This window comes from Antennarius striatus, chromosome 8, assembly GCF_040054535.1.
Source record: "Antennarius striatus isolate MH-2024 chromosome 8, ASM4005453v1, whole genome shotgun sequence".
NCBI classification, from domain to species: domain Eukaryota; kingdom Metazoa; phylum Chordata; class Actinopteri; order Lophiiformes; family Antennariidae; genus Antennarius; species Antennarius striatus.
In genome coordinates, this window is record NC_090783.1 from 9,660,691 (window position 1) to 9,686,373 (window position 25,683).

The 25,683-nt window shown below is 46.5% G+C and overlaps 3 protein-coding genes across 6 annotated transcripts; 2 read left to right on the forward strand and 1 right to left on the reverse strand.

The window, feature by feature from the left end:
• Window positions 1–280: 280 nt before the first annotated feature.
• Window positions 281–12,237, forward strand: trim25 (tripartite motif containing 25). The gene is made up of 11 exons (XM_068321651.1): window positions 281–388; window positions 698–1,323; window positions 1,487–1,582; window positions 1,729–1,962; window positions 3,136–3,304; window positions 3,875–4,018; window positions 4,145–4,207; window positions 4,295–4,330; window positions 4,441–4,560; window positions 4,941–4,997; window positions 6,323–12,237. The coding sequence occupies exons 2-11, from the start codon at window positions 718–720 to the stop codon at window positions 6,853–6,855; spliced, it is 2,058 nt and encodes a 685-aa protein (XP_068177752.1). The 5' UTR covers window positions 281–388; window positions 698–717; the 3' UTR covers window positions 6,856–12,237.
• A 1,179-nt stretch (window positions 12,238–13,416) lies between these two features.
• Window positions 13,417–21,315, reverse strand: dgke (diacylglycerol kinase, epsilon). 4 transcript variants are annotated; one of them, XM_068321653.1, is made up of 11 exons: window positions 19,979–21,310; window positions 19,536–19,695; window positions 19,032–19,151; window positions 18,806–18,949; window positions 18,567–18,724; window positions 18,401–18,449; window positions 18,215–18,328; window positions 18,023–18,094; window positions 17,726–17,853; window positions 17,507–17,618; window positions 13,417–15,360 (listed from the first exon to the last, which is right to left on the reverse strand). In XM_068321653.1, exons 1-11 carry the CDS (start codon window positions 20,428–20,430, stop codon window positions 15,139–15,141), a joined length of 1,731 nt encoding a protein of 576 aa, XP_068177754.1. In that variant the 5' UTR covers window positions 20,431–21,310; the 3' UTR covers window positions 13,417–15,138. The 4 variants fall into 4 exon arrangements, 3 of the variants coding, with proteins under 3 accessions (XP_068177754.1, XP_068177753.1, XP_068177755.1); XM_068321652.1 differs by having other exon boundaries at window positions 18,215–18,449; window positions 19,979–21,312; XR_011036913.1 differs by lacking the exon at window positions 13,417–15,360 and having other exon boundaries at window positions 17,979–18,094; window positions 18,215–18,449; window positions 19,979–21,314.
• Window positions 21,316–22,405: 1,090 nt separating this feature from the next.
• Window positions 22,406–25,004, forward strand: c8h17orf67 (chromosome 8 C17orf67 homolog). Its single transcript, XM_068321655.1, has 4 exons — window positions 22,406–22,583; window positions 23,308–23,408; window positions 24,066–24,187; window positions 24,768–25,004. Exons 1-3 carry the CDS (start codon window positions 22,421–22,423, stop codon window positions 24,180–24,182), a joined length of 381 nt encoding a protein of 126 aa, XP_068177756.1. The 5' UTR covers window positions 22,406–22,420; the 3' UTR covers window positions 24,183–24,187; window positions 24,768–25,004.
• The last annotated feature ends 679 nt before the right edge of the window (window positions 25,005–25,683 follow it).

A 25,683-nucleotide genomic window follows, 5' to 3' on the forward strand; every position in this document is an offset into this window, starting at 1 on the left:
GAGTGAGAGAGAGAGAGAGAGAGAGAGAGAGATGAGAGAGAGAGAGAGAGAGAGAGAGAGAGAGAGAGAGAGAGAGAGAGAGAGAGAGAGAGAGAAGAGAGAAGAGAGAGAGAGAGAGAGAGAGAGAGAGAGAGAGAGAGAGAGAGAGAGAGAGAGAGAGGAGAGAGAGAGAGAGAGAGAGAGAGAGAGAGAGAGAGAGAGAGAGAGAGAGAGAGAGAGAGAGAGAGAGAGAGAGAGAGAGAGAGAGAGAGAGAGATGAGAGAGAGAGAGAGAGAGAGAGGAGAGAGAGAGAGAGAGAGAGAGAGCGAATGAGGACAGAGGGAAAGACTCGTCACCATATCCCAGTCGAGCTGCACAGATCGATCCATCTCTCCCTCCAGAACCTCAGGTACTGCCGACTCTTTTATCTGAAATTTTATTAAGTATAATAATGAAATGTAATAATAAGTATTTATATTTAAATATAAATATTATAATTTGTAAATATAAATGTGAGAATATATCGGTGTCACATATATTTTATTATATTTTTCGGACATAACACACGCACGCACACACACACACACACACACACACACACAGTCGGTCGGTCGGGAAAATAAGCAAAAGAAAAGAAAAGACTTAAATTCTCCTTCATCGGAACCGGCAGCGAACTGCGTCACTTTCGGTTTCGCGTTAAGTTTCGTTTCTCCCTCAGTCTCCACCGGACGCGTCATCATGGCCGAAACCACGGAGAGCCCGTTTTGTTTACGCAACCTGGAGGACGAGCTCACATGTAGCATCTGTCTGAGTCCGTTTACCTGTCCTGTAACCGTCCCCTGCGGACACAACTTCTGCCTCGACTGCCTGGAGGAAACCTGGAAGGACCTGGAGGATTACCGGTGTCCTCAGTGCCGCACGGAGTTCCACAGCAAACCGGAGCTGAAGAAGAACACAGTCATCGGCAACGTGGTGGAGACCTTGAGCTTAGGGTCGAGCGGGACGTCTGACGCCAGGTCGGTCGAAGAGGACAGTGGACCCGATAAGAATGACGTCATAGTCTGTGACACCTGTATGCAGACAGAGGCGTCACGCACCTGCCTCACCTGTGTGGCCTCCTACTGTGAGGAGCACCTGCGTCCTCACTTGGAAAACCCAGTTTTCCGTCTCCACCAGCTGACCGAGCCCATCAGAGACCTTCTGGAGCGCATCTGCCAGGACCACCACAAGCAACTGGAGTTCTTCTGCAGCCAGCATGCCCGACCGATCTGCAGCACCTGTCTCCAACAGGTTCACAAAGGCTGCACCTTCCTTTCTCCAGAGGAGCAAAAGACCGCCAAAGAGGTGAGTGTTTTACCAAATCCAGGTGAAGAACCATGATGGGACTGTAAAGTTCTTCTGGAGCAGATGCTGCTAGAGCCTAACCCAATACTCCATCCTCATAAAACAGGGTCCTTGCTAAATGGACCTTGGGGAGTTTTGATCTGTTGTGTCTCTGTGTTTGTAGTTCGATCTGAGAGGAAAGTTACTTCTGCTGGAAGGGAAGATCTCAAAGAATGAGGATTCCATCTTTCAAATGAAGGATTTGCAGATCAAGCTGAAGGTCATGCTCAACATCTTACATTCATATCAATCCAATTAGTGTTTGTCCTGCTTCCCAAGACAATGAGTGTTGGTCCTGTGAATCATTCCTGCCCCTTCCTTTTACCTGATTGTCCTTTGACAGATCCTCTTGTAATTGTCCTGCAGGACTCAGCCACCAACAGACGGAAGGCTTTAGCAGCAGAGTACCAGCAGATGAGGGATATTCTGGCCCAGGATGAGCGTGATGCACTGCAGGAAGTGGACCGGGAGCTAGAGAATGGTCAGACCAAACTCAATGATCTCACCAAGAGGTTCACGAAGAACATCAGTGATTTGAGGAAAGCTAAGGAGCATATCCAGGGTCTTTTGAGTCAGTCGCAAACTCTGTCCTTCCTACAGGTGAGACAACTTTTATTTTTATGATACAGTAGAACCTCAAGATAAGAATATATGAGATACAAACCATCGCTCTGTCTGTCTTTTTTCAACATACGAGTGATAATCCGAGATAAGAGTCGTACTTCAGGATACCACCACTAGTTGGTGGATGGGTACAACATCAGTGAGACTGGATCTCGTTCTTTACCACATGTTGGCGGATGGATACAACATCAGTGAGACCGGATCTCGTTCTTTACCACATGTTGGTGGGTGGATACATCAGCTGAGATCGGATCTCGTTCTTTACCAGGTGTTGGTGGATGGCTACAATGTCAGTGAGACCGGATCTCATTCTCGTCTGTGGAGTAAAGACGTGGCTCGTGTGTTCTCTTTTGCGTTTCCTTTCTTTTTTTATCGTTGTTTACGTAACATACAGAATTAATTATACGCAGGTAAAGTCTGCATGTCTATTGGTTAATAAAAAATTTTTAGGGGGTTTGTGGCTTTTTTAGAGGCTAGAATGGATCAAAATGATTATATTTACTGTAAATGGTGAAATTTTGTTTGACTTACGAATTCAGTCACGGAGTGGATTCAACTTGTATCTTGAGGTTCTACTGTGTTTCTATTTTCACTGGGATGCTTCTAGCATATTAGCATAATTTCTAATCTTAATCTTAATTTTATAGACAACATAAAGCCTCACAGTAGCGCAGTGGTTAGCGCTGTTGCCTCACAATACAGCGGTTCCGGGTTCGAGTCCTGCTCTGTAGTTTGCATGCTCTCCCTGTCTCTGTGTGGATTCTCTCCCGGTTCTCCGGCTTCCTCCCACCTCCAAAAGCATGCACTTCAGGTTGATTGGCTGGTCCCAAATTGTTCATAGGAGTGAGTGTGTGTGCATGGTTGTCCGTCTTTGTGTGTGGCTCCGCTGTGCACTAGCGTCATGGCCGGAGTGTCCCCCGCCTCATGCCCTATGCCAGCTGAGATAGGCTCCAGCTCCCCGTGGCCCGCTACGGCGGATACAGCGGCAGAAAATAGATGGATGGATGGATAAAGCCTCATGTTATGCTACACTGAAAACTTGACAAATGACTTTATCTCATTTTCGTCTCTTCATAAAATTTAACACAGTTTTACGCTGACGTTTAGAATGACACTAAATGGAGAAGAGATGTCTTTCTTTTCCCATAGGTTTCCTTTGACCTGCCACCAGTCGCCAACTTCAACCCTTACACCCCTCGAATCAGCCTGGACTCCAGGAAGGTACTGGCAGCAGAGGCTTCTGCCGCTGCCCTGAAAGAACACATAACAAACATCCTGAAACAGCCGGTTGAGGCCAGACTGCTGACTCATTGGCCAGGTGAATGATCAATATCTACTGTACGTATCACGTGTGTCAGGCAGGAAGGGCAGCTTGGAATTTACAGGTACCCATAAGTCCAATTGGCTTTACTGAAAAGAACATGTGGGGCAGGAGTACACCAGGAAGTTATAGCAGGGAGTGCCAAAGCTTTTCTGATACACCCTGTGTCATCATTTTCTAATTTAACACACACCTCAAAGAAAAATCCACCTCAAACAAAACTGTTGTAATCTAACCAGGGGTAGTAATGACTGTATGTCATGGTGGACAAGGGTTGGGTGATCTGAGACAGCAGAGAACTTCTTCTATAACTCTTAACTGCATTGTAGGATGTATCTCTGCTGGTTGTTTGCTAAAGGCACGTTTGGTGGTTTGAGCTCCAGCCCTGTGTCTCTGAGCAATGTGAAACTAGTAGTGTGTATTTAAATAATCACAGATAAAAAAGCCGCCTCAGTCTCAGTAAGTGCCGGACCTCCGCCGGAGTCCTGCATGCTGATCTCTAGGATCATATTATTTTAGCAGAAAAGGATTAAGACGCGTGTCATAGCGGGTTGCTCTTTATTTCAGAACCAAAACAGTTTCAAAAGAACAAAGGAAATCCCAGGTCCCACAGTCCAGGTGCTCCACCGGTCCTGCAACAGTTCTGTCCAGTTCCTATTCCAACAGGCTACTTCAAGCCGGTAGGAGGCTGGGAGCCCTACCATGCTCAGGGTGGGTCACATGGGTGTTACACTCGGGTTACACCAGTGTTTTTCTTTTCCATCAAATTAAAAGGTAACCTAGAAGTATTCAGATGTGGATTAAAAGACTGTTGTATTGACTCTGTTTTGTTCCCAGGCGCTACTGCGACCCCTGGACCAGACTTTGCAACTCTGAACCCCGAAATGTACCAGAAGCCTGGTGCGTTTCTGTCCCACACATACGCATTGTGAGGTGTGATGAAAATGATGATTCAAGAATAAAACCTGTCGTTTGTTTCTCACCCAGGTGCTCAACCCAGAAGGAACAAGAAAACAGATGAAAGTAAGAAAAATTGTGTAAATATCCATTTTTAGACAAATAACTAACTTCATGCTTCATTTAGTGGTAATATGGCGAGTCAGACCGCCCTGACAAATTTGTTTATTTGTTAGAAAAAACTGGAAAATCTGCTAAAAACAAGCTGAGCAACAAGCATTCCAGTTCAAAGGACTGCCTGTTGGACTTGAATGAAAAGGCCGGATCCAAAGAGGCCGGATCCAAAGAGAAGCCAGGTAGACGCCGTCCATCAAGAGCACTCCGCCATCAGAGCTGATTGGTCACATTCCTGACCAGTAGTTAAAAATGGATGAAGGAGATCGAGACATTTAGTTCACTCATTCCACTTCCTACTGCCTACGTTACCCACAATCCTACTGGACTGCAGGCAGTTCATGCTCGTCGTGCTTAGCAATGCAACATTTAATTACGAGAGCTAAAAATAGATATGAATAAGCTCTTTTCAAACAGCAGGGGCTGTGACCCATGTTAAACAATAAACTCAAGTCACCATCAGATAATAGTTTAGTCGAGACGTGTAGAACAGTGTTTTCCTTTGAAGAGGTTTTATTTATCTGTTTTAATCAATTATTTCTTTTTTCCTCTGCCACCGAAGGGTTATACATTCCTCTGGAAGTAACGTCTGCGGAGAAAAGACACGAACTTCTGAAATGTAAGTGTGTTTACAGAAGGTGTGAGCGTGTGTGAGCGTGTGTGTGCTGTGTATTAAACTCAGCACACACACATTTTTACAAATGGATGTTTTTTTCTGGGCGGAACGGTGGCGCAGTGGGTATCGCTGCCGCCGCACAATACAGCAGTTCTGGGTTCGAGTCCCGCTCTGTGTGCAGTTTGCTTGTTCTCCCCGTGTTTGCATGGGTTCTCTCCGGGTTCTTCGGCTTCCACCCACCTCCAAAAACATGCGCTTAATTGGTTAATTGGCTGGTCCCAAGTTGCCCGTAGGAGTGAGTGTGTGTCTGCGTGTGTGTGTGTGTGTGTGTGTATGTGTGGTTGTCTGTCTTTGTATGTGTCTCCGCGGTGCAGTGGCGCCTCACGCCCTATGCCAGCTAGGATAGTCACTAACTCCCCATGACCCGCTGCAGTGGATAAAGCGGAAGAAAATGGATGGAAGGATGCTTTTGTCTTAACTTAATACAGTTCATATATTTCAAACAAATGTGGAACGAATAGAAAATAAAAAGAGTTAATGTCAGTAAGGATGGGGCTGTTGTGTTACACAATACAGGAAGAGAGAACAAGTGGACAGGAATGTGAAAAGAAAAAGAACTCTAAATGAGACTGCAATTCACACAAATCTAATGTAGAAAAAACATCTTATCCTTATCCTTCCAATAAAAATCAGGCAAGAAGTGACAAAGAAAGCAACACAGGGTGATGTACGACAGCAAAATGAAGAAGAAAAAGAAACTGTTACAAAGAAGAAATACAGTGCGCCCTCATTCCTCGCGGTTAATGCCTTGCAGTAACCGAATTCCGCGATAGAGTGACAAACTATTTATTTTATTATTTACGGTAATTTAAACCTTTATGAACCCTCCCCATACTGATATTAAACCACTTTCTATCTGTATTACTATTTCCCACACTCTTATTGACTGTTTAAAGCACTTTTGTGTCTCAGGTAAGTCCGAGACTCACAGAACGTAGCACACTTCCGGATGCCATCAGCCAATAGAATGCGCGTACGGTATCACGTGACTGCCGACCAAAAATCCACGACGAGGTGGAGTCACGAGCGTTGATGCGCGAATTCGCGAGGGCGCGCTGTACATCAGGGACAAAAACGCATTGATGACACAGGAAAATAAGTCAAATAGAAAAAGAAAAGAACTAAAGCCACTGTAGTGAACACCATTGGATCTCCTCTCTTGAAGCGGTTCTAAAACTGTCACAAGTAGACATAATTTTTATATATATTTTCTGCAGCATCCAAACTTCTTTAGCACCGGATTTCAACCTTTTTTTTCTTGCTGTCAGATGCTGTGACGCTCAAACTGGATGCAAAGACGGCCCACAAACGCATCATGCTGAGTGAGGGCTTCACTCGGGCCACCGTGTTGGACGAGCATGTGAATTACCCAGACTCCCCTTCACGCTTTGCTGTCTGCTCCCAGGTGCTCAGCTCCACGGGTTTCTCTAAAGGGCGCCGCTACTGGGAAATCAAAATGAGCAGCAACAATTTCATTGGCATAGGCTTGTCTTACAGGAGCATCGACCGCAAAGGTGCCACCAGCCGACTGGGGCGTAACGCCCAGTCCTGGTGTGTCGAGTGGTTTAACGCCAAGCTGTCTGCCTGGTATAACGGCAGCGAGACCGTGCTGCCCTATTTCAACACAAAGCGCGTTGGCGTGCTGTTGGATCGTGAGGCGGGAATCGTTACGTTCTATAACGTGGCCGACAGGGCATTTCCCTTCCACTCGTTTGTGTTCACCTTTGCAGAAGCAGTCTATCCAGCTTTCTGGATGTTCTCTAGTGGCTCCTCCATTACTTTGTGCAACCTGGAGGCATAAGGAATCTCTCTCTCTCTCTCTCTCTCTCTCTCTCTCTCTCTCTCGCTCTCTCTCTCTCTCTCTCTCTCTCTCTCTCTCTCTCTCTCTCTCTCTCTCTCTCTCTCTCTCTCTCTCTCTCTCTCTCTCTCGGTCCTGACTACTTTTGTCGATACATCCCCACAAATTTTAATTTCGAAAATATATTTTCTTGTGTTTCACTTCAAATATCTGCTTCTAAAGTGTGTAGCAACAAGTAGTTGCTACAGTCAGTCAGTCAAGTAGAACTCTTGCGATGGGGGAGTGTCCCATCCCTGTGCGTTGAGCCAACCAGATGAGTCAGTTTTTTCCAACGCTGGCGGTCTTGTGCCATCTGCTCTGCATCCTCCACAGCGACTCCCTGTTGTCGGAGGTCACCCGCCATGACGTCAAGCCATCAGTGCAGGGCTTGCCTCGACGTTGTTTCCAGCCTGCGGTCTTAGGGTCAAACTGGAGAATGGCTCTTGTTGGGTGATCAGGGGGAAGGCAGAGGACATGACCAAACCAGCGGGTACGACGTTGCGCCGCCTGGCAAGAAGCTCTGGGTTGGCACGTGCTCTAAGCACTTTGTTGGAAACCCGCTGGGGCCACCTGATGTTTTTCATGGTTCTGAGAGCCCTGCTATCAAAACCATCTATACTGGCAGCCAGGGTCTTATTTAAGGGCCAAGTTTCTGAGAAGTAGAGCAGGATGTAGAGGATGGCAGATTTGTAAATTTCACAGCTTCGTCTTGCGGGAGGTGGTCTGGTGCCGCCAGAGTGGCTTCCAAAGAGACTGCAGAGCTGATGCTGCCAGAGTTCTTCTACAGAGAATCTCTGGTTTAAGGTCCCCATTGTCCATCACTATGGACCCCAGATAAGTAAAGCTCCATAGGCTCCACAGTGTTATCACCTAGCTGCAGGGAGGTGGATCCGGTCCATCACCAACATGCATGCAAAACCAACATTTGGTTTTGGTCCAGCTCACTCGAAGACCAAGCTTCTCTGCCCCTCCTCTGTATTTGACCAGGGCATCTCTCAGCTGGCTGTAGGATGTGCTGAGTAGGATGGTGTCGTCAGCATACTCCAGGTTGGTCAGGTGGTAGTTTCTGAGGAACACCCAAGGGACTTGCTCACAGACCCTGGACATCAGATGGTCAATGATACAGTTAAAAAGGTCAGGAGCGGCCACACAGCCCTGGCGAACGCCACTGGAGATGGGGAACCAGTCAGAGTCTGTACTGTTGATACGAACACAGCTCTCTGCATTGATGTAGAGCAGCTTCAGCAGGGCAACTGGTGGTGCTCCAAGGGTCTGTAGAATGCTCCAGAGTGAGGCATGGCAGACAGTGTCAAAGGCAACCTTCAAATCAATGAACCCGATGTGTAGCTGGCGATCTTTGCTGAATTCATGGGTCTTCTCCATGAGCAGGCGAACAGCAGCGATGTGATCTGTGGTGGAGCGGTTAGGCATGAAGCCAGCCTGCTGTAGACGGCGGCGACTTCTGATGGCTGGGAGAGCACGGGTGAGCAAGATCCTGGTGAAGAGCTTGCTGGGGATGGAGAGAAGTGTGATGCATCTGTGGTTGCTGCAGACTAGCCTGTCACCCTTATGTTTCCAGAAGGGTAGGATGACTCCTCTGGTCCAGTCACTGGGAAGTCTCTCTGTCTCCCACACATGGTTGAAGGTGTGGGTGAGTCACTCAACAAGACTGTCACCACCAGATTTTAGCATCTCAGCCATTACTGCACAGATGCCAGGGGCTTTCCTGTTGTTAATTTTTTTCAGAGCTGTTCTGACTTCCATGGGTCTGACGGGATCTGTACTGCAGGCATCGCTAGGGACTGAGGCGTTTGCAGCCGCCAAGATAGTGGGATCAGTTGGGGTGGAGCTGTGCTGCAAAAGGAGGCTGAAGTGCTCTTTCCAGCACGTGAGGCAGTCTGCTTCTGTTGTTATGATGTTGCCATCAGAGTCTTTAACCAGGGCTGCCTTGATGCGTGGGCAGCAGAGTGAAGACACGGCTCATGTTGTTGATATTGTTTGCGGACTCGAGGTGTTCAGCTTGTGCTTGCCAGAACTCCTCTCTGTCCTCAGCTATGGCCACTTTGCGCTGGTGGTTCAGTCCTCGGTATTCGGTCAGGTCGCCTTGGAGCCTGGCTTGGCGCCGCTGATCAATGATGTGGGTGTCCTCGCCGATATCCAAAACTTTTTGGGGGAGGATCAAGAGCATCCAAGGACATTATGAGCTGACTGGATGACACTATCCTTGAGGGTGTGCCAGTCCGTCACTTTGTCAGTGGTCAGGGGCGGGGCGGATGGAGCAACTGAAGTCAGTGGCAATGTTTTGGTCACTGAGTAGGGAGGAGTCCAGGCAAGGTTGAGTCGTGGTGTGCTGGTTGGCTCACAGCTATAACTTGTGCTGGGCCACCAGCAGGCAGTGGTCAGTGTTGCCAAGCTCTGTTCCTCTGTACACACGACAGTTGGTGACAAACGACTTCCAGCGTCGGGAGATGAGGATGTGGTCCAACACTTTCCTGGTTCTGCCATCTGTGCTGTACCATGTCCAGTGATGGATTAGTTTTCGAGGAAACCAGGTGTCAGTGACGCAGAGGTTGTTGTGGTGGCAGAGAAGGAGAAGGCGGTGACCGTTGTTGTCTGTAAGCCTGTCTGCAAAAGTTGTGCCGACAGGTGAGCTTGTGGACCGATCACTGCTGGAAATAGGGGCATTGGCGTCAGTGAAAATAATGGTGATGTTGTGTGGTGAGGCTTGGCCAACAGCCTGATGGAGTTGGTCAAAGAAGGCATCCTTCACATCCTCATCAGCGACATCGGTGGGAGCATAGGCAACAATGACTGTCATCTTGCCGTGTTCCTGGAGAAAGCAAGCCGACAACAGTCTGTCGCTCAGAGGAGTCCAGCTGATGAGGCACTTACAGAGGGCCTTTGGGAAGGCAAGTGCCACGCCATAGAGGCCTGTCTGTCTCTCGGGGCCGCTCCAGATGTAGCGGTGGTCGCATTCTGTTGTTTCGCCATTGCCTTGCCATCATACTTCACAGAGCCCTGCCAGGGTGATCTTATAGCGGCTGAGCTCTCGGGATAGCAGAGTGGCAGCTCTTGGGCGAAGAAGTGTCCAGACGTTCCATGTGGTGACACGGGTCCTACGACGAAGGTTGATCCATATTCGTTGGTCGTGGGCAGGCTGGGGTCCGTTATCGTCTTGGTCAGTCCAGCTTCTTTTTCTGGTCAGTTTCGTAACAAAGGGTTTCTCCTGGGTGGGTTGTCAGCCCTCCGCAGGATAGTCGGTTGGTGGGGCTGCCACCTCACAGCATACCGACACGCTGGGGTCTTTGTCTGGAACTTACCCTGGAGACCGGCCCGCCATGGGTGACCCTACCAGGAGCAAGCTCCCGACGGTATCACTCTCCAGGGTCACTGGAACGCACAGGACCCCTCGCCACGCCAAGGCCAGACCCAAGAGAGGTGGCCAGACCCAAGAGAGGGTAGTTGCTACACACTTTAGCAACATTTTAGCGTCCATCTTTACTGCGACTATAGCAGAACACGTGCCGTGAACTAGCATCACATGTGTTCGTGTGGTATGCACTGGACAATAGTTGTGTGTCACTGTATAAAAATGGTTCGGTGCACACAACCTCCAGCACGTGTCTGTACAGCATTGTGGGCGTTTTACATGATGCTTTCATGTGCCCGGCTGTGAAGAGCCATCTTATGATGTATGTTCTTTATGGACAAAACAATTGTAGTTTGGCATGCAGTGTGTCATGCTAACTTATTATGTGATTAGCTACAAATTATCACTGCAGCTATACCAGTTTTTACCAGATTGGGTATGAGTACAAATATGAGTACGAGTACGTACTCTGATGAAAACTAAAAAAAGTTTGAAAACTTGAGTTCTTAATACTTCAAGTTTACTTTCAAACATGCTGTCATCAGAGTCTAATCTTTCCCTGAGTGGAGGCCTAGTCCACAAGTGGCGGACACGGTTTAGCCTGTTTTTGCCATGTCTTTTTTCATTCCCAATTTTTTTTCCAGGAAGTACTTCCAGGAAGAAGAGACATCTTCCTCCTCAGTCTTCCTGCTCAGAAGTTAACGTTGTGTCGCCATTGAGTGTCATCGAGGCATCATTAAGGGTACCATACTGATATCTGCATCGTGCATCCACACCAGAAATACTTTTATTTCTTCAATGCAATTGGTTGTTTGATCCACTCGAGCTGTGTAACCTAGGAAAACATTCTGCATTGGTTACTGCGAGGACAGATCACATGATTCGACCTTCTTCTCTTCGAGTTCTAAACATTTTCTCTGTTTTTATTCTAGTTCCATTCCATTTGTTAAGTTGTAACTAGAGATGGACTTGAACCTGACATTAGGGTGGGTCACACGGGTGTTACATGCGGATTACACCAGTGTTGGTTTTCCACGAAGCGGTAAAGAGAGTCAGGCCTGTGGGACGTGTTAGCAGCGGCGTTAGCTCCAGTGGCTCGTTGGCGGATGCAGCACAACTGTTGCTTTGGTCATTGTACCTACTGGTGATGTGGGCCTAACACAAGCGTCTTTAACTCTGCTGATGTGATGAAGTATGTGGATGGTAGACATCTGGACACAACACGATTGTTTCTACTGTAGTGGATCCTCTCTCTTGGAGGAGATCTAATCGAGATCCAGTTGTTATATGCTATCTAACAGAGTGAGTAAATAATGACCTCATTTCATTTAACGCGATCATGCTGCTTTCCCATGTGATGTAACAGTTTGCAGATGTCAGACACGGTGAACGCCTGTCTTAAATTGTCTTACCAACGCACTTCAACACACCTTTATTTACATCACTGCATGGACAGTCTTAACCTGCAGAGGGCAACCCCTCGTTTCCTCACTGTTGTTTGTGGTCTCAACAGAGAATTGTGGAAGACATAGCTTTGTGGAAAGTGCATTGATTCCAGTGACACCGGCTCACGATCGCTACCAGCATCCTAACGGTCGTCTTTGTGCTGTCAGATTAAGGCAGGATTGTCTTTATTTAAAGCCACATTTGACCCTAATTCCTCTCGTTTAGGGTTTTCTGTGTTCTCTTGTGATCAACCCATCATTCCATTGGCTTTCAGATTATCTTAATGTATTGTTTCTGTTGATAATCAGTTTAAATGTAGTTTGAGAATGTTTGCATTTAATAGTGCGTTGGGATTTTCTTAGATCTCCACATCAACATCAGGCAGCTTTTACGTGAAGCTCCATTTATGGTTTAGTGCATTGCACCCAACAGGCGATGCATGGAGTTAAATGTTAATATTTGTGTGTGGTTGTCTTGTTAATGATTAAACAATTTCTATGTTCAATAAAAATGTTTCCTTCTTCACTGAATTTTTTGTTTTCTTTTTTTGAGATTTAAAAAATTTAAAGAGCTGTCAGATATTTTCATAAATTCCCTTTTTGTTCATTTCAGAAGGAATTATTGTATGTACTTTATTCTTCACTACAGGTGACACTAGCAAGACTTTAAAACAGGATTATATAATACAGAAATCTCTTCAGAAATCATCACAATACATAATAAACTTATCTGGTTTCATTTAAAATCAAATAAATTAAAAAGCAACGACAGAAAAAAAAATCCATTCAGTCAATCAGAGTAATTCTTTAATCATTTTCTCTGCTGTTAAACCCCAATCCCTCAGGTTTATCCAAATGACCCTTTGAAGGGTTCAATATTAATTTTGAAACCACCAGATGAGCTAACTCAGATTTCGTCGATGCTTTGGTTTTAGGAAATGAACATATATTTTAATTCCAGTTCTTCCACTTTTCCCCAAACAGTTTTCTAATATTTCTTCACCCTCTCTGTTCAACAATTTTGTGCTTCACCAACAAACAGCCAAAACACAATTAGTATCACCTGCTAATTTTCAGGTAATAGGAAGTTTTCTCACAAGTTGCACGACTCAAACTTCAAGAAACCTTTTAACCTTTTAATCATCTGAGAGGAGGAACCAAAAAGCTGAAAATCAAAGCTGCTCACCAGGAAGGAGCTCTGAAGCCTTCCTTCATCCACAGCCTGAAAAGGTGATGCGTCAGCAAATAAGAATGTTTTGCAGTCCTGACACAAGAGGCGCAGTTGTGTGTCCTAACGACATGGACATTATGAGTCTGCCACATGATGCGTGATGGTTCAATTTATGAGTGCGCCAAGTTCAGGAAACCATTGTGCTTTAATAAACTTACAGAACATTCAGAAATGACTGCGGTAGCCGCTGCTTAGAAAAGCAACACATTTCCAAATCACTTGAGCTCAGGATTAGGACTAGAAGAAGATCCGGACGCAATTTTCTGAATGTGCTCGATTCTCCCTGAAATAAACAAAACACCCGTGGCTTCTGCAAGAAAATATTTATGATGTCTTTGAATTCAAACCATTACCTCATTACATTCACTTTTATCAAAATCCACATTTAACACTCTTCGTAACGATTGCACCTAAAAAAGTTTGCTACTACCATTTTGCAACTTTTACATATATAGTAATTTGTCACATGAAGATCCAAACATTTTCTTCACTTTATTAATATTTATGGATCAATTTATTTTGCAGATATTTTACAGCAATACATAAATACATGAAATGACAATATGAAAGTGTAAAAAAAAAATACAATAAGGATATTAATTATAATGAACATATCTGCCACAAGAGACTGGGTCGACATAAAATACTGCTCTGTAAAGAAAACAATGAATCCTGAACTGACGGCAGCTAGCTGTTAGCATTAAAAGGAAACAAAGCCTTCTTCCAAGCCAGAGGCCTTCTGAGGGAACACCAGGATATGCGTTTGACGGGTGCCTTCAAATGTAGGAGCTACTTCGCTGCAGGAAATCCTGCCACTAGTGGGGCGACACGATTTGATGATGGTGCGTCCAAGATAACAGAAGTGATCCTGTATGCACCACAGTCGTCAAGTTTGAGTATTTCAGCTCTAGTATTGTTTGTAGCATCTCCCAGGTAAATTCAATAGCTCTTCTAGCGAGCACACAAACTAGCTACTAGCCATGTGCAAGTGTGTGCAGGGCGCACATGTAAGATTTGTCAGAAAGCAGCGTGTTGGAATATAGAATACATAGAATACAGTGAACTGAACTAGAGCAACGCTAGTGAGGCAAAAAAAAAAGGATTACAAATAGGATTTCAGTAAATTCAGTGCAACACACACGCACACGCACACACACACACACACACCAGGTTGAGGGCCTATCAAACCCTTGAAGACATTATGTCCATTACAGGAATGATGGGAAATACACACAGCAGAATCAGCATCACTTGACTAACAGGTTGATACAGCAGGGATGGTCTGAGGACAGCAGCTGTTGGCGTGCCGGCTGCCCCCTAGTGGTCATAGCTGGTAGCGCACAAACTAGTCAGGGTGACAAATAACGACATGGGAGCTTCATCATGACGTCAGCACCAACACACAAGGTAAAGTGTGTGGGTGTGTGTCTGAACGCTGTAAGAGGCGCGAAACCGAGGTAAACAACAGACAACAACAAAAAAAAACACAACAGGCTTAACAAGAAGGCAAAATAAATGGTCTACACAACAACACAAAGTTGGCAGTCATTTGAAATGAAGTAAACAAGTCGTGTGGTGTCTGTCGCTCTGACACCAACGTTAGCTAACGTTTAATATCGTAACAGCATGGCGAGCTGCTGAAGACAGTGCATCAGGAAGTAAACAAACCAGCATGGGCATCCAGTGATTGACAACAGGACGTGGTGGAGGCCCTGATTAAAAAAACACACACACTCACACTCTGATGTGATGAGGAAACATTCTGTGACTTCTTTAATTCTACCCTCCGCTAGTTGGCTTTAGTGTTTTGGAGAGGATTAGTTTGTGTGGGCTTATTGGACTACGAGAAGATGACAAAAACCAACACTTGACATTCACGTTGACACTCTGGCAGCGCGATTGAGACACGGCCAACATGCAGGGCGGCAACGAATAAATAGGGTGGGGTCGACGACAGAAACCTACAGACGAAGGATCAGTGCAAATCTCACCTGGAAACAATCAGGCATGTGTGTTGGGGGGGGGGGTGAGCTCCCTGGGCTCTGAGTTCATCAGGGGAAGGTGCAGATAAAAGGAGACCTGACACCAGCCCCTCACGACTGCAGTGACAGAACGCTAACAATCACACATCATTCACCAGAAACTGGGCTGCAGAAATAAAGATAAGAACAAACTCGGATCACGCGGTGCTTTGGGGTGGGTCACGCCTGGGCAGAGACCGGCCCCTGGGGTTTGGGAGAGCCGTGAGGGGTGGGGCTCTCTGTCTCAGAGGCGCTGGATTCGTCGTCGTCGTCGTCCGTTTGCTCTGCGCTGTGGTACAGCATGAGGGTCTGGGTCTTGTGTGTGATGGTGATGGTGCAGGGCCCCTGGGCCCACGGCTCCCCGTCCACCTGCATGGGCATCTTGGAGCTCTTCAGAACCAGCTGGAGACAGAATAATGACAGACACCGGAGGGTGAGACCCCCTGAGCTGCATCTGATCCCTGTCCACCGACTAATGTCCATGTAACGTCAAACAGTAGAACCTCCAGATTCCAGTTTAATTCGTAGCTGATCTCCTAAGTCAAACATTTCACCATTTAAAATAATTTAAATCATTTTAATCTGTTCTAGCCTTGTAAAAAAGCCCCAAACCCCCTAAATTATGAAAAAAACCCACCTTTTTATTAACCAATAGACATGCAGACTTTACCTGTGTATAATTATATATAAGTTATGAAAACAATAATATAGAATGAAAAGAAACACAAAAATCACGACAACACACGAGCTACTCCACCAATGAAAATGAGATCCGGTCTCACTGATGTTGTATCCATTCGCCAACACATGGTAAAGAACGATATCCAGTCTCAACTTACAGTGCCTTGCGAAAGTATTGCCCCCCCCCAAGAACTTTTTGAAATTTTGCCACATTTCAGGCTTCAAACTTAAAGATAACTAAGTGAAAATATTTTTTTAAGAATCAACATGTGAGACACAATTGTGAAGTGGAACCAAATTTATTCAACATTTTATATTGTGTTAACAAATAAACTGCAAAGAAGGACATGCAAAAATATTGGCCCCCTTTAATACTTTGTACAACCTCCTTTTGCTGCAATCACTACCACAAGTGCTTTTGGGTATGTCTCTATAAGTTTTGCACATCTTGAGACAAAAATATTTGCCAATTCTTCTTTCCAAAACAGCTAAAGTTCCTTAAGGTTAGATGGAGATCATTTGTGCACAGCAATTTTCAGATCTTTCCACAGAGGCTCTATTGGATTGAGGTCTGGACTTTTGCTTGGCCATTCTAACACCTTTATATGGTTCATTTTAAACCATTCCAGTGTAGATTTGGCTTTATGTTTAGGATTATTGTCCTGTTGGAAGGTGAACCTCCGCCCCATCCTCAGGTCTTTTGCAGACTCCAACCGATTTTCTGCCAGAATTGCCCTGTATTTGGCTCCATTCATCTTCCCATCACCTCTGACGATCTTCCCAGTCCCTTCTGAAGAAAACCAACCCCAGAGCATGATGCTGCCACCACCATGTTTGACGGTGGGTATGGTGTTTTCAGGGTGATGTGCAGCGTTACTCTTACACCAAACGTAACATGTCGCATTCAGCCCAAAAAGTTTTGGTCTCATCTGACCAGAGCACCTTGTTCCACATGCCATCTGTATCTCCCATGTGGCTTCTTGCTAACTTCAAATGGGCCTTTTTATGGTTGTCTTTCAAAAATGGCTTTCTCCTGCTACTCTTCCATAAAGGTCAGATTTATGCAGAGTACAACTAATAATTGTCTTACGGACAGATTGTCCCACCTCAGTTGTGTATGTCTGCAGGTCATCCAGCGTGATCATGGGCCTCTTGGTTGCTTCTCTGCTTAGTTTCCTCCTTGTCTGGGCTGAAAGTTTAGAGGGACAGCCAGGTCTTGGTAGGTTTGCGGTGGTTTTATGCTCTTTTGCTTTTCATGATGCTGTTTGTTCTCCAGTGTTCCTTTCATAGACCTCTGAGACCATCACAGAACAGATGCATTTAAACTGAGACCAAATGACACATAGGTGAACTCTGTTTGTCATTGTTAGTCATTTAGGTCAACACTGGATCATTCAGAAGTCATCAGGGAACTTCTGGAGTCGGTTAGCTGAGCTGAGAGAACAGGGGGCCAATACTTTTGCACGTCCTACTTTTCAGTTTTTATGTGTAAACACAATATAAAATGTTGGATACATTTGGTTCCACTTCACGATTGTGTCTCACATGTTGTTGATTCTTAAAAAATATTTTCAGTTTTTTTATCTTGAAGTTTGAAGCCTGGAATGTGGCAAAATGTCAAATAATTCTTGGGGGCCAATACTTTCGCAAGCCACTGTATGTATCCATCCACCAACTAGTGGTGGTGTCCTGAAACACGACTCATATCTCAGATTTTACTTGTATGTCGAACAAAAACAGACAGAGTGACGGCTCATATCTGGGAGGACTAGTGTGCACAGTCGTCTACAGGAGTTCTGCTAGCAGTACGGCTCAGGTGTCTGATCTGCTGCTCTGAAGGGGCATTGGAGGAGTGTTGATGTCTCACCCTGACAGTGTGGGCCTGTCCCAGCCGTATGGGATTGGCCAGCTTGACCTGTATCTGAGCGCAGTGGAAGGATCCGAACACCCCCACCACCTCTAGAAGGCCGTCGTCCAGCCTGCAGGACCAAACAGACCAGCAGCATGAAGGACAAGGAAAGCTCCGACGTTTTGTGATGGGGAGTGTGCTTCAGACATAAAACCCAAATGGATGCCACGCCCTTACCGTGTGGGGGGGCAGGGCTCATCCCCCATACCTTCCCACAGTCTGCAGCCCCCACCCCAGTAGCCGATGTTACACACGATGATGCCCTCCAGGCTGGGGAGCGTCACCCGCTCCCCATCCAAGTCCAGCTGGGTATGAACACACACACACACATGAAAGGAAATGTGGTTTAAAAAAACTAAAAGGTGAAACTACCAGAAAAGATTCTTTGAACTTGATCAACACTTGAACTTGAACACGTGATCAACACTACCTGAGTGTAAACAAACATCTGTCACATGATCCGGCGTCCCATACCTCGATCCTCTTATCCAGATCCTTACACTCCTGCACTAAACAATCTTTGGTGCCATACAGGAAATAAACGGCCTGGAAAAGAACACAAACAGGAAATTAGAAAGGGTTGTAGGTCTGACTTGAAGAGGAAACAAACATTCAGACACTCATTGTGTTGAGATTCACACACGTGACTTGTCACATATCTCTGACCTTGTTGATGATGCGACTGGAGAAGAAGGACGGCGTTTTCTCGCGGTGTGCGTGGAAGTTAAGCGCCATCAGGGCGTCAGGCCCGACGGAGAAATAGTTGTTCATGGACAGAACCTGAAGGGGACAGGCAGCTTCCTGTGAATCCAAAGCCCCTCCCACAAGGCCTGGGCAACAGATCCAACTCACCTTTGGCTTTCGGAAGTAGAGGCCCTTTGATGCCACCTGGACTTTCCACCTGATGCGAGCACAGATGGGAAGGAGGAAGGCAGAACGGGAACAAATCCAATTAAATTATTCCAGGACTCCCATAAAATGTAGCCCCAAACCCGGACACAATGCCCCACCCACCCACCTGTCCATTTTGACCACCTCTGCATCAAGGATGTTACGGAGAACCTGTTCCACGGGGATCTCCCCAGCATACCCCGCCCCCCAGCCTAGAGTGTTGGACAGGTCGTTTCCGGTGCCCAGGGGCAGGATGGTCACCCTGGGCATAAACTGGTCCTGACCCTGAAAGCATCGAAGTGTCAGGAAGGTTACCAACGTCACCACATGCAAGACCAGATGCCGCCGGAGGCGGTCCCGTTTCACCTTCAGCTTCATGGCGTCGATTGCATCCAGCACCCAGCCCACCGTTCCGTCGCCCCCACACACCAACACCCGGACGCTGCCGGGGGGCAGCAGGGTGCACAGCTGGAGGGCTTTGGAGGGAGTCAGCACGGACAGGTCAAACACCTGGAGGGGAAACGAGACGGGTTTGGTTTTGGGACACAGAACCTACCTCTAGGGGAGGTGAGGGGAGGGTGTCCAAACTGACCTGCACGGGATTGAGAAGGGTGCGAAACTCCCCCAGGAGCGCCTCCCCCATGTTGTTACCGCTCCGAGTGTTCGCCAGCACCAGAACCGGAGTCCAGCCAGAGCCACAGGAAGCTGCCAGCTGCAAAAGAACACACACACACACACACAAACACAGCATTCAAAGTGATATTTTCAGTGTGTGTGTGCTGCAGGGGCCTGTACACACTAACAAGTATGCATGAGTTTGAAGTATTTACTAACTAGAGTGTGCTCTTAATTCCTCTTCCTCAGATAAGTATATAAAATAAATTCTAAAAAATTAGAAACTTCCAAAAATGGTGCCTGAGCTTGAAAAAGTTTAATCTAAGTCTTTTATGTTCTGCATGGCATGAAATTAAGAAAATTCCAAGATCCAGTCCTTAACACATTCCACGGATTGACCCGCTAACACTGCTCACAAAAAGCTCAGTGCAAACATGTAATCACGAGCCGACTGCTCAACGTGACGTCACGTGTTCCGCACCTTGCTGTACTCATCAGGGTGTCTGCGCCGAAGCTTGTTGACGAGGTAGAGGTAGTGAGGCGGGATGATGAGGTCGTGGAACTCTCCCAGGTCACACTGACCCGCGTCCTCCTGCGCGTCCATGCAGTCATCGTGTACTGTGGTCTGACACCACACACACCTGGGGGGGGCATGAGATTATGTCTGAGCAGCTGCAGCACGTAGATGCAAATTAAAACGGAATGACGTCAGAACCCATTACTATAAATATCTGGAGCTTCAATCCGCATTTTTATGCGTAAATTACGCGCTTTCCGTCAATATTAGGTGCGTCATTGTGTGCGCAATCACGGGTGAACATCACTATGGTTTGGAGCTCTTTGCGCGTTCAAGAGCGGCCAAACAGGCGTCTTTTACGCAGACAGGCTGGTTTCGGTTGTACCTGTGGCACCGGTGTGCCTTACCTGAAGTCGCACAGCTTCGGCTGCGTCCCGCACTGCTGCTTGCACACCGCACAGTAGCTGGCGAGCGGCACGTTTCCGCGGACCCAACGGTGCTCTACGGCTCCGTCTGGGCTGAAGGGGGCCATGATCTCCTTGCACGACAGGCTCCGGTCGGCCCGACGCAGACACTGCTCGTCGGCGCACACGCCGCAGCAGTCGCAGAAAGCGCCCCGCAGGATGTGCTGGGCGCACACGCAGCAGTAGGTGGGCTTGTTGAACAGGTCCGTGTAGCGCCAGCCGTGTTTGCTCTTGCGGAAGAAATCCTTCATGTGCGTCTTCCGCTTGGAGCTCTGCGCGCTGCACCACAGCGTGATGATCACCGGGACGATGACGGCCAACGACGTCCAGAAAAGAAGCGTCCACTCCTCCCGGGAGCCGCAGTCGTCCGGCGCCTCGTCTCCTCCCCGACACATCGCGGACGGACGTTCGCGGCGGCGACGCTAATGGCTGGAAACCAGGACGGCGACGCGCGTCAGCATCACGGAGTCACGGCCGGACGCGCGCCGCGGGGGATCCGCGACACTCATGTCCGGAATGTTCGCACTAATTCCAGCTTCACCAACAGCTCTGGGTCCGACTAGTTCCAAACAAGACAACGGTGTGACGTCAAACCAATGAGCTACCTCACTACCAGAGCGTTACTACGTCAAGATCATTCACCTCACAAACATTAGAAACGCGCATGCGCACAAGTGAGACTCGCGTTACGTGGTTTAAATCTCGTTTTTGAGGAGTAAGGTAGCTCCACAAAGTATTTTTAGTGTTTATTTTATTCATTGGTGTGGAATGTGGTATAATTTGATCTCCTTGGGGCTCGAAATGAGATGCTTTAAACGAGTCCGGTGACTGAATTCACATTTCCTGTTTGCCTGATGACGTTTAGTCAAACGGGGGGAAAAAACGAGAAACTACTTTGATGTCTTCTATCATCTTTGACTCCGAGCGCCTGACCCGTTGCCTCACATCGCGCATGCGCTCTGAGCTGCGCGGCGACAAAAAAAAAATCTTTAAAGAAAGAGAAGAGAGATCTGTTTAGCGCGAATCACTTCCGCGAGGTGGCGCGTGAACACAACGCGCGCGGTACCTTTCTGGCGCGTCTACGCGGTGAATGGGGAAGCATAAAGGGTGACGCATGATGACGTCATCTCCACGTCACTGGCAGTGAGCCAGGCGGGCCGAGGAATTGAAAGACAGTGTGTTTTATGTCTTATGTGACGTGGGGTCAGGGGAGGCATGAAAAAAGTTGGAAAATGGAAGAAATAAATGGTTATATTTATCCAGCGATGTGTATTATAAACTTATTTTCTGTTTCACGTCACGAATGTTAAATTATTTTTACTCAAATTCGCTGAATTTTTACGCGAAATACTGTAATACTGAGAAGAGACCTGCAGTGAGGCACCAGTCAGCTGAGCTTCACCATGGATTGTCCAATGACTCGGCTAGCTGTGCTAGTAGCTAAACAGTGAGACCTATATCGTAATGCTATCTGTCTATATGTCGCTGTTAAAAATTTCAAAAACATTTGCTATATGACCTACATTTCCACAGTTTAGCTAATTTATATATAATGTACAGTTGTTTTTTGTCAACACCTTTATGTGTGTAACGTCTTTCTTGAGTTGAGCGATCAAGAAACCGCTGGGAAGAGGCATGCAGTTCTCCTGCCTCGTTGTAGGGGGCGCTGGTGATCCCAAGGATTCTTCTTGCGACTCTTTGGCCGCAGAAGAAGTGACAGCAAGCTATAAACAAGTTATCAATACTTTTGTTCAGAAGGAGCTGCTCATGGACTTCATTTATAAGTTACATAACATAACATATAACAAACATGTAGGAAACAACATGACGTTTATTTAATCAAATGTCCTTGTTTGCGTGCTACAGTTTGTATGTGTAAATAATTCTGCTCTGAGACTTCAAAAATAACCCACTCATGTTACTTATTAATTGGTGAATAAGCTGCACTGTAGGTTCATATGTTTGTAAATCTGATTATGATGAAATCAGTGCCTCACCAGCCATGAACCTCACCGCACATCACTAAAAGACACATAGCAGATGAAATAATGGATGGTTTAACAAGATATAAAAGCTTCACTGTCCTAAACAGAAATGTTTCAGTGAGTTGATTGTGTGCATCACCATGATGGTGAAGTCTCAAACAAACTGACGTCACCTGTGATGACTTAATCCTAGGGTGTCAAAGGGCATTCCATCGCTTATTGCATGTATTCTTACAGACTCCTCATTACAGGAGAACATGGCGTCAGGAGATCTTTTATCAGAAATGTTGGATTGTAATTTTTAAAGTTTTGTTCTTAGGATTTACATCATCATCATCATGCAGTGAACAGTTCTTAAGTTATTTGCTGTAATAAGAATATTTCAGTCACTGGAGCAGACATGCAGTGTTTCTGTGGTGACGCTGAGGAGGAGGAGACTTTAGCCTTCGCCCCTCTGGACGGGGGACCTCTGAGCAGAGAAGGCTCAGGCAGGACGAGGATGAACAGGATGAAGAAGCTGGTGGTGCTTTTGTTCTGTCTGGTCCTGCTGACCATCGACACAGGTAGGAACCTGGGGGTGGGGGGTCATGTCCGATATGAATTCTCAGATGTCATTTTCCTCATATCAGTAGCTTTGAATTTAGCGTGTCTCTATTTTCATGTATTTAGATGTTAAATCAGGACCAAGACGAAGTGTTTCATCCTTACAGCTACGCTTTGCAGCGTTTCCCTTCACAAAAAGATTCGATTCCTGGCAGCTTTCATGCATGAAAAGAAATTGAAATATTCAGAACTTCCTACAATTATTCTGAAATTGACAAACCCAAGCAGGAGAGAGGGTGGGAGTGTTTTTGCCACGTTGCTGCAACAGCAGCGGCGGCTCTGGCCCTGTATGGACAGAGGTGGTGGTGGGGGGGTTCTGGACGACTGCTGGGGTCACGTGACGCGTGGGCCAGGCTCCCCAGGGACCAGGAAGATGAATGGACGCTTTGTTACCTTCCTCCAAATACTGTGTGTGTGTGTGTGTGTGTGTGTGTGTGTGTGTGCGCGCGTGTGTGTGTGTGTGTGTGTGTGTGTGTGTGCGTGCGCGTGTGCGTGTGTGTGTGGATAAACAACCTCACATGAACAACAGCAGCAGTTGATGGTGAAATGTTTTTCCCCTGATCAGCCAATCACAGCGAGAAAACAGCTGTAGCCTGAGGTCAGAGGTCAGATCAGACATCCTGAGTTCAGGATCCTTGTGCTGTTTGTCAACACTGTGGCTTCACTCGCTGTTCTCTCCTTCAGATGCCAACCCCGTCATCAAGGAGAGCTTCGCCAAGCAGCTGCTGCGTAGCAAGAGGCAGGATCGACCAATGAAGGCTGGCCACCCCGACGAGCCAATGAGGGTGAGTGTCACTCAACAGGAAGTCAGACGATCAGTCATCCCAGAAGTGCTTTTATTTTAGACCTAATGTTGAATCATTCCTCATCTGAGGCATCCATTAACGCTCTGATAACATGAACAAATGCTTATAATGCCTCACAAAGCATTCATTACACCTTTAGAAGGTGTTGGGTTGATCATGTGACCCAAAAGACTTTTTTTTTTTAATTCCAGCATTCTCATCTGAAATGAATGGTTTGAGCTGACATGAGGAATGACAGGTTGATATCATGTACTAGGTATTTAAATGTCATTAATACTGTTAATAAAAGCTTAAGGATCATTTGTAGGAGATCTGGTGTCAGACTTCACATCGTCGATCATTCAGAAATCATTCAGAAATCTGTCGTGTTCCACAGACGTAAGCAGTAGAACACGCATTTCACCTCTAGAATTAAATAAGTTAATGAATATATTAAAAATATGTTCTCACCCAATGTGAATTCCATGTAGTAATTTAGAGCAGGACCTGATTTAAACATGAGCTTTGTGCTATGAAGCAGAACCAAACTGATCCCTCTTGACCTTGATCCCTTTGGGCCGGTGTGGCTGACGGAGTGCGTCCACTTTTATCAACTTGTTCATGCCCCCCCACCCCCACCACCCCACCCCCGTGTAGGAGCATCTGCTCCACATGCAGGCTCTGGACCAGCGGGCTCAGGAGACCAACCTGGAGAACTGGCTGAACCCCCACTGCTCCCCCCGCTGCGACAGGAACTACGGACACCCCGTGTGAGCGCGGTGAGGACAGATGCCACGTGTCCACGTTCACACGCAAAGCAGCACCATCGGTTCTGCGGAAACACCTGAATTCTGCCTCCATGTCTGTGCAAACAGCTGGAGGAACATATTTCTTATTGATTCACAACCTGAACCTTTGTCACATTTCAGAGTATGAAGCAATTTCCACCCTGAGGCCTGAGGGAAGACGTCTCTGTCAGTCCGAACGCGTCTGTTCCCTTGTTGAGCTTATTTCCATCCCTGTTTTCTTTTTAAACGGCTTTATCACAACGGTTCAAGCCACAGGAAAACTTCTTAAAGTTGTCAAACAGTTTCAGTCAGGCTGATGTGTAAACACAGTCAGTCAAATCAGAAATGCTTCATTTTTAACAGAATTCTAAATACACTCACATCAGCTTCAAAACAAACACATTTCCACAAACACATGCAAAGAATAAAGAACAACAGTGATGCCGTGGAGTCGGTTTGAAGAGACATTCATGAAATATTCGTTCTGGAGATGTCACTGCATCATAACTGTGCCGCACACAATCTCCCAGGATGCTTCAGGGTCTGAGTTCTGCTCTTCTTTTTCCTTCAGTGACGGTGAAACAAGGAAAATCCTGGAAGAATGAAAACATGGAAAACCTTTCCTCTCTTTCCTGAACTGTGACCATGTGGAGACTGCTGAAGAAATGGCCATGCATGTAATCCTACCTGATGCAGCTGTGTAGTTTAGTTTAGTGTCATCAGTTAGTTGTGTGTCATCACATGTAGTTAAACGTATTAGTAGTGAATAATAATCCCAAATAAATCCACATACTGACGTCGAACATGAGGAATAATGTGTGAGTTCTTGTTGTTAAAACACAAACATAACAGGAGGTGGAGGAGACACACACGCACGCACACACACGCACACACACCTGATTGTTCCTGAAGGAGTTGTCACGAAAAACGCGTTTCTTTCGTTCTTTCTTTTCTTTTCTTATTTTGTTTGTTTGTTTGTCTGGAACCTCTGCAAGCAAAAAAATCGAATTTAAATTTCTTTTGTGTTTGAGGTATACATGGATCATCCGGATGTAGAGTTAATAAAAGGCCCGGCTGCGCACCCCGGCCTAATTTGTTCCTTGGACCAATGAGAGCCGCAGGCCATTCCCGGTAGGCCTTATCTGAATGATGTAGTTAAAAGGCAGAAATGATCCTTAAAATCTGAAACACGCACCATCGGCTGTCGTCCAGATGTGGGGATTAGGCCTACATTTAAAATGAAATTTTCCTCCAATAGAACGTAAACGTCAAAAAAACGGAAGCGAGCCGGTGAGGCCCAAGAGAACATCCGAATGAGACCCGAGCAGCGTGACGCGTGGATCTGGCTCAAAATAAACGCGTTAAAAACGGTTTAATGGACCGAAAAAAGAGCGCACTTTCTCTTTTCATCCATTTTTAGTGACTAAAAGTTCAGCCTGCTGCAGGCTGGTACCGACTAAATCAGGTTTCTGGTTTTAGTCGGAGGT

Bases quoted from the DNA above. Each gene is read 5' to 3' on its own strand.
- trim25 (XM_068321651.1), top strand. From the start codon at position 718: ATGGCCGAAACCACGGAGAGCCCGTTTTGTTTACGCAACCTGGAGGAC. The intron at 1,324-1,486 runs GTGAGTGTTTTA...CTGTGTTTGTAG, and splicing joins AGCAAAAGACCGCCAAAGAG to TTCGATCTGAGAGGAAAGTT. The intron at 3,305-3,874 runs GTGAATGATCAA...TCTTTATTTCAG, and splicing joins ACTGCTGACTCATTGGCCAG to AACCAAAACAGTTTCAAAAG.
- c8h17orf67 (XM_068321655.1), top strand. From the start codon at position 22,421: ATGCAGTGTTTCTGTGGTGACGCTGAGGAGGAGGAGACTTTAGCCTTC. The intron at 22,584-23,307 runs GTAGGAACCTGG...TCTCTCCTTCAG, and splicing joins CCTGCTGACCATCGACACAG to ATGCCAACCCCGTCATCAAG. The intron at 23,409-24,065 runs GTGAGTGTCACT...ACCCCCGTGTAG, and splicing joins ACCCCGACGAGCCAATGAGG to GAGCATCTGCTCCACATGCA.
- dgke (XM_068321652.1), bottom strand. From the start codon at position 20,430: ATGTGTCGGGGAGGAGACGAGGCGCCGGACGACTGCGGCTCCCGGGAG. The intron at 19,696-19,978 runs GTAAGGCACACC...TGCCCCCCCCAG, and splicing joins CCGAAGCTGTGCGACTTCAG to GTGTGTGTGGTGTCAGACCA. The intron at 17,854-18,022 runs GTATGGGACGCC...GTTCATACCCAG, and splicing joins ATCTGGATAAGAGGATCGAG to CTGGACTTGGATGGGGAGCG.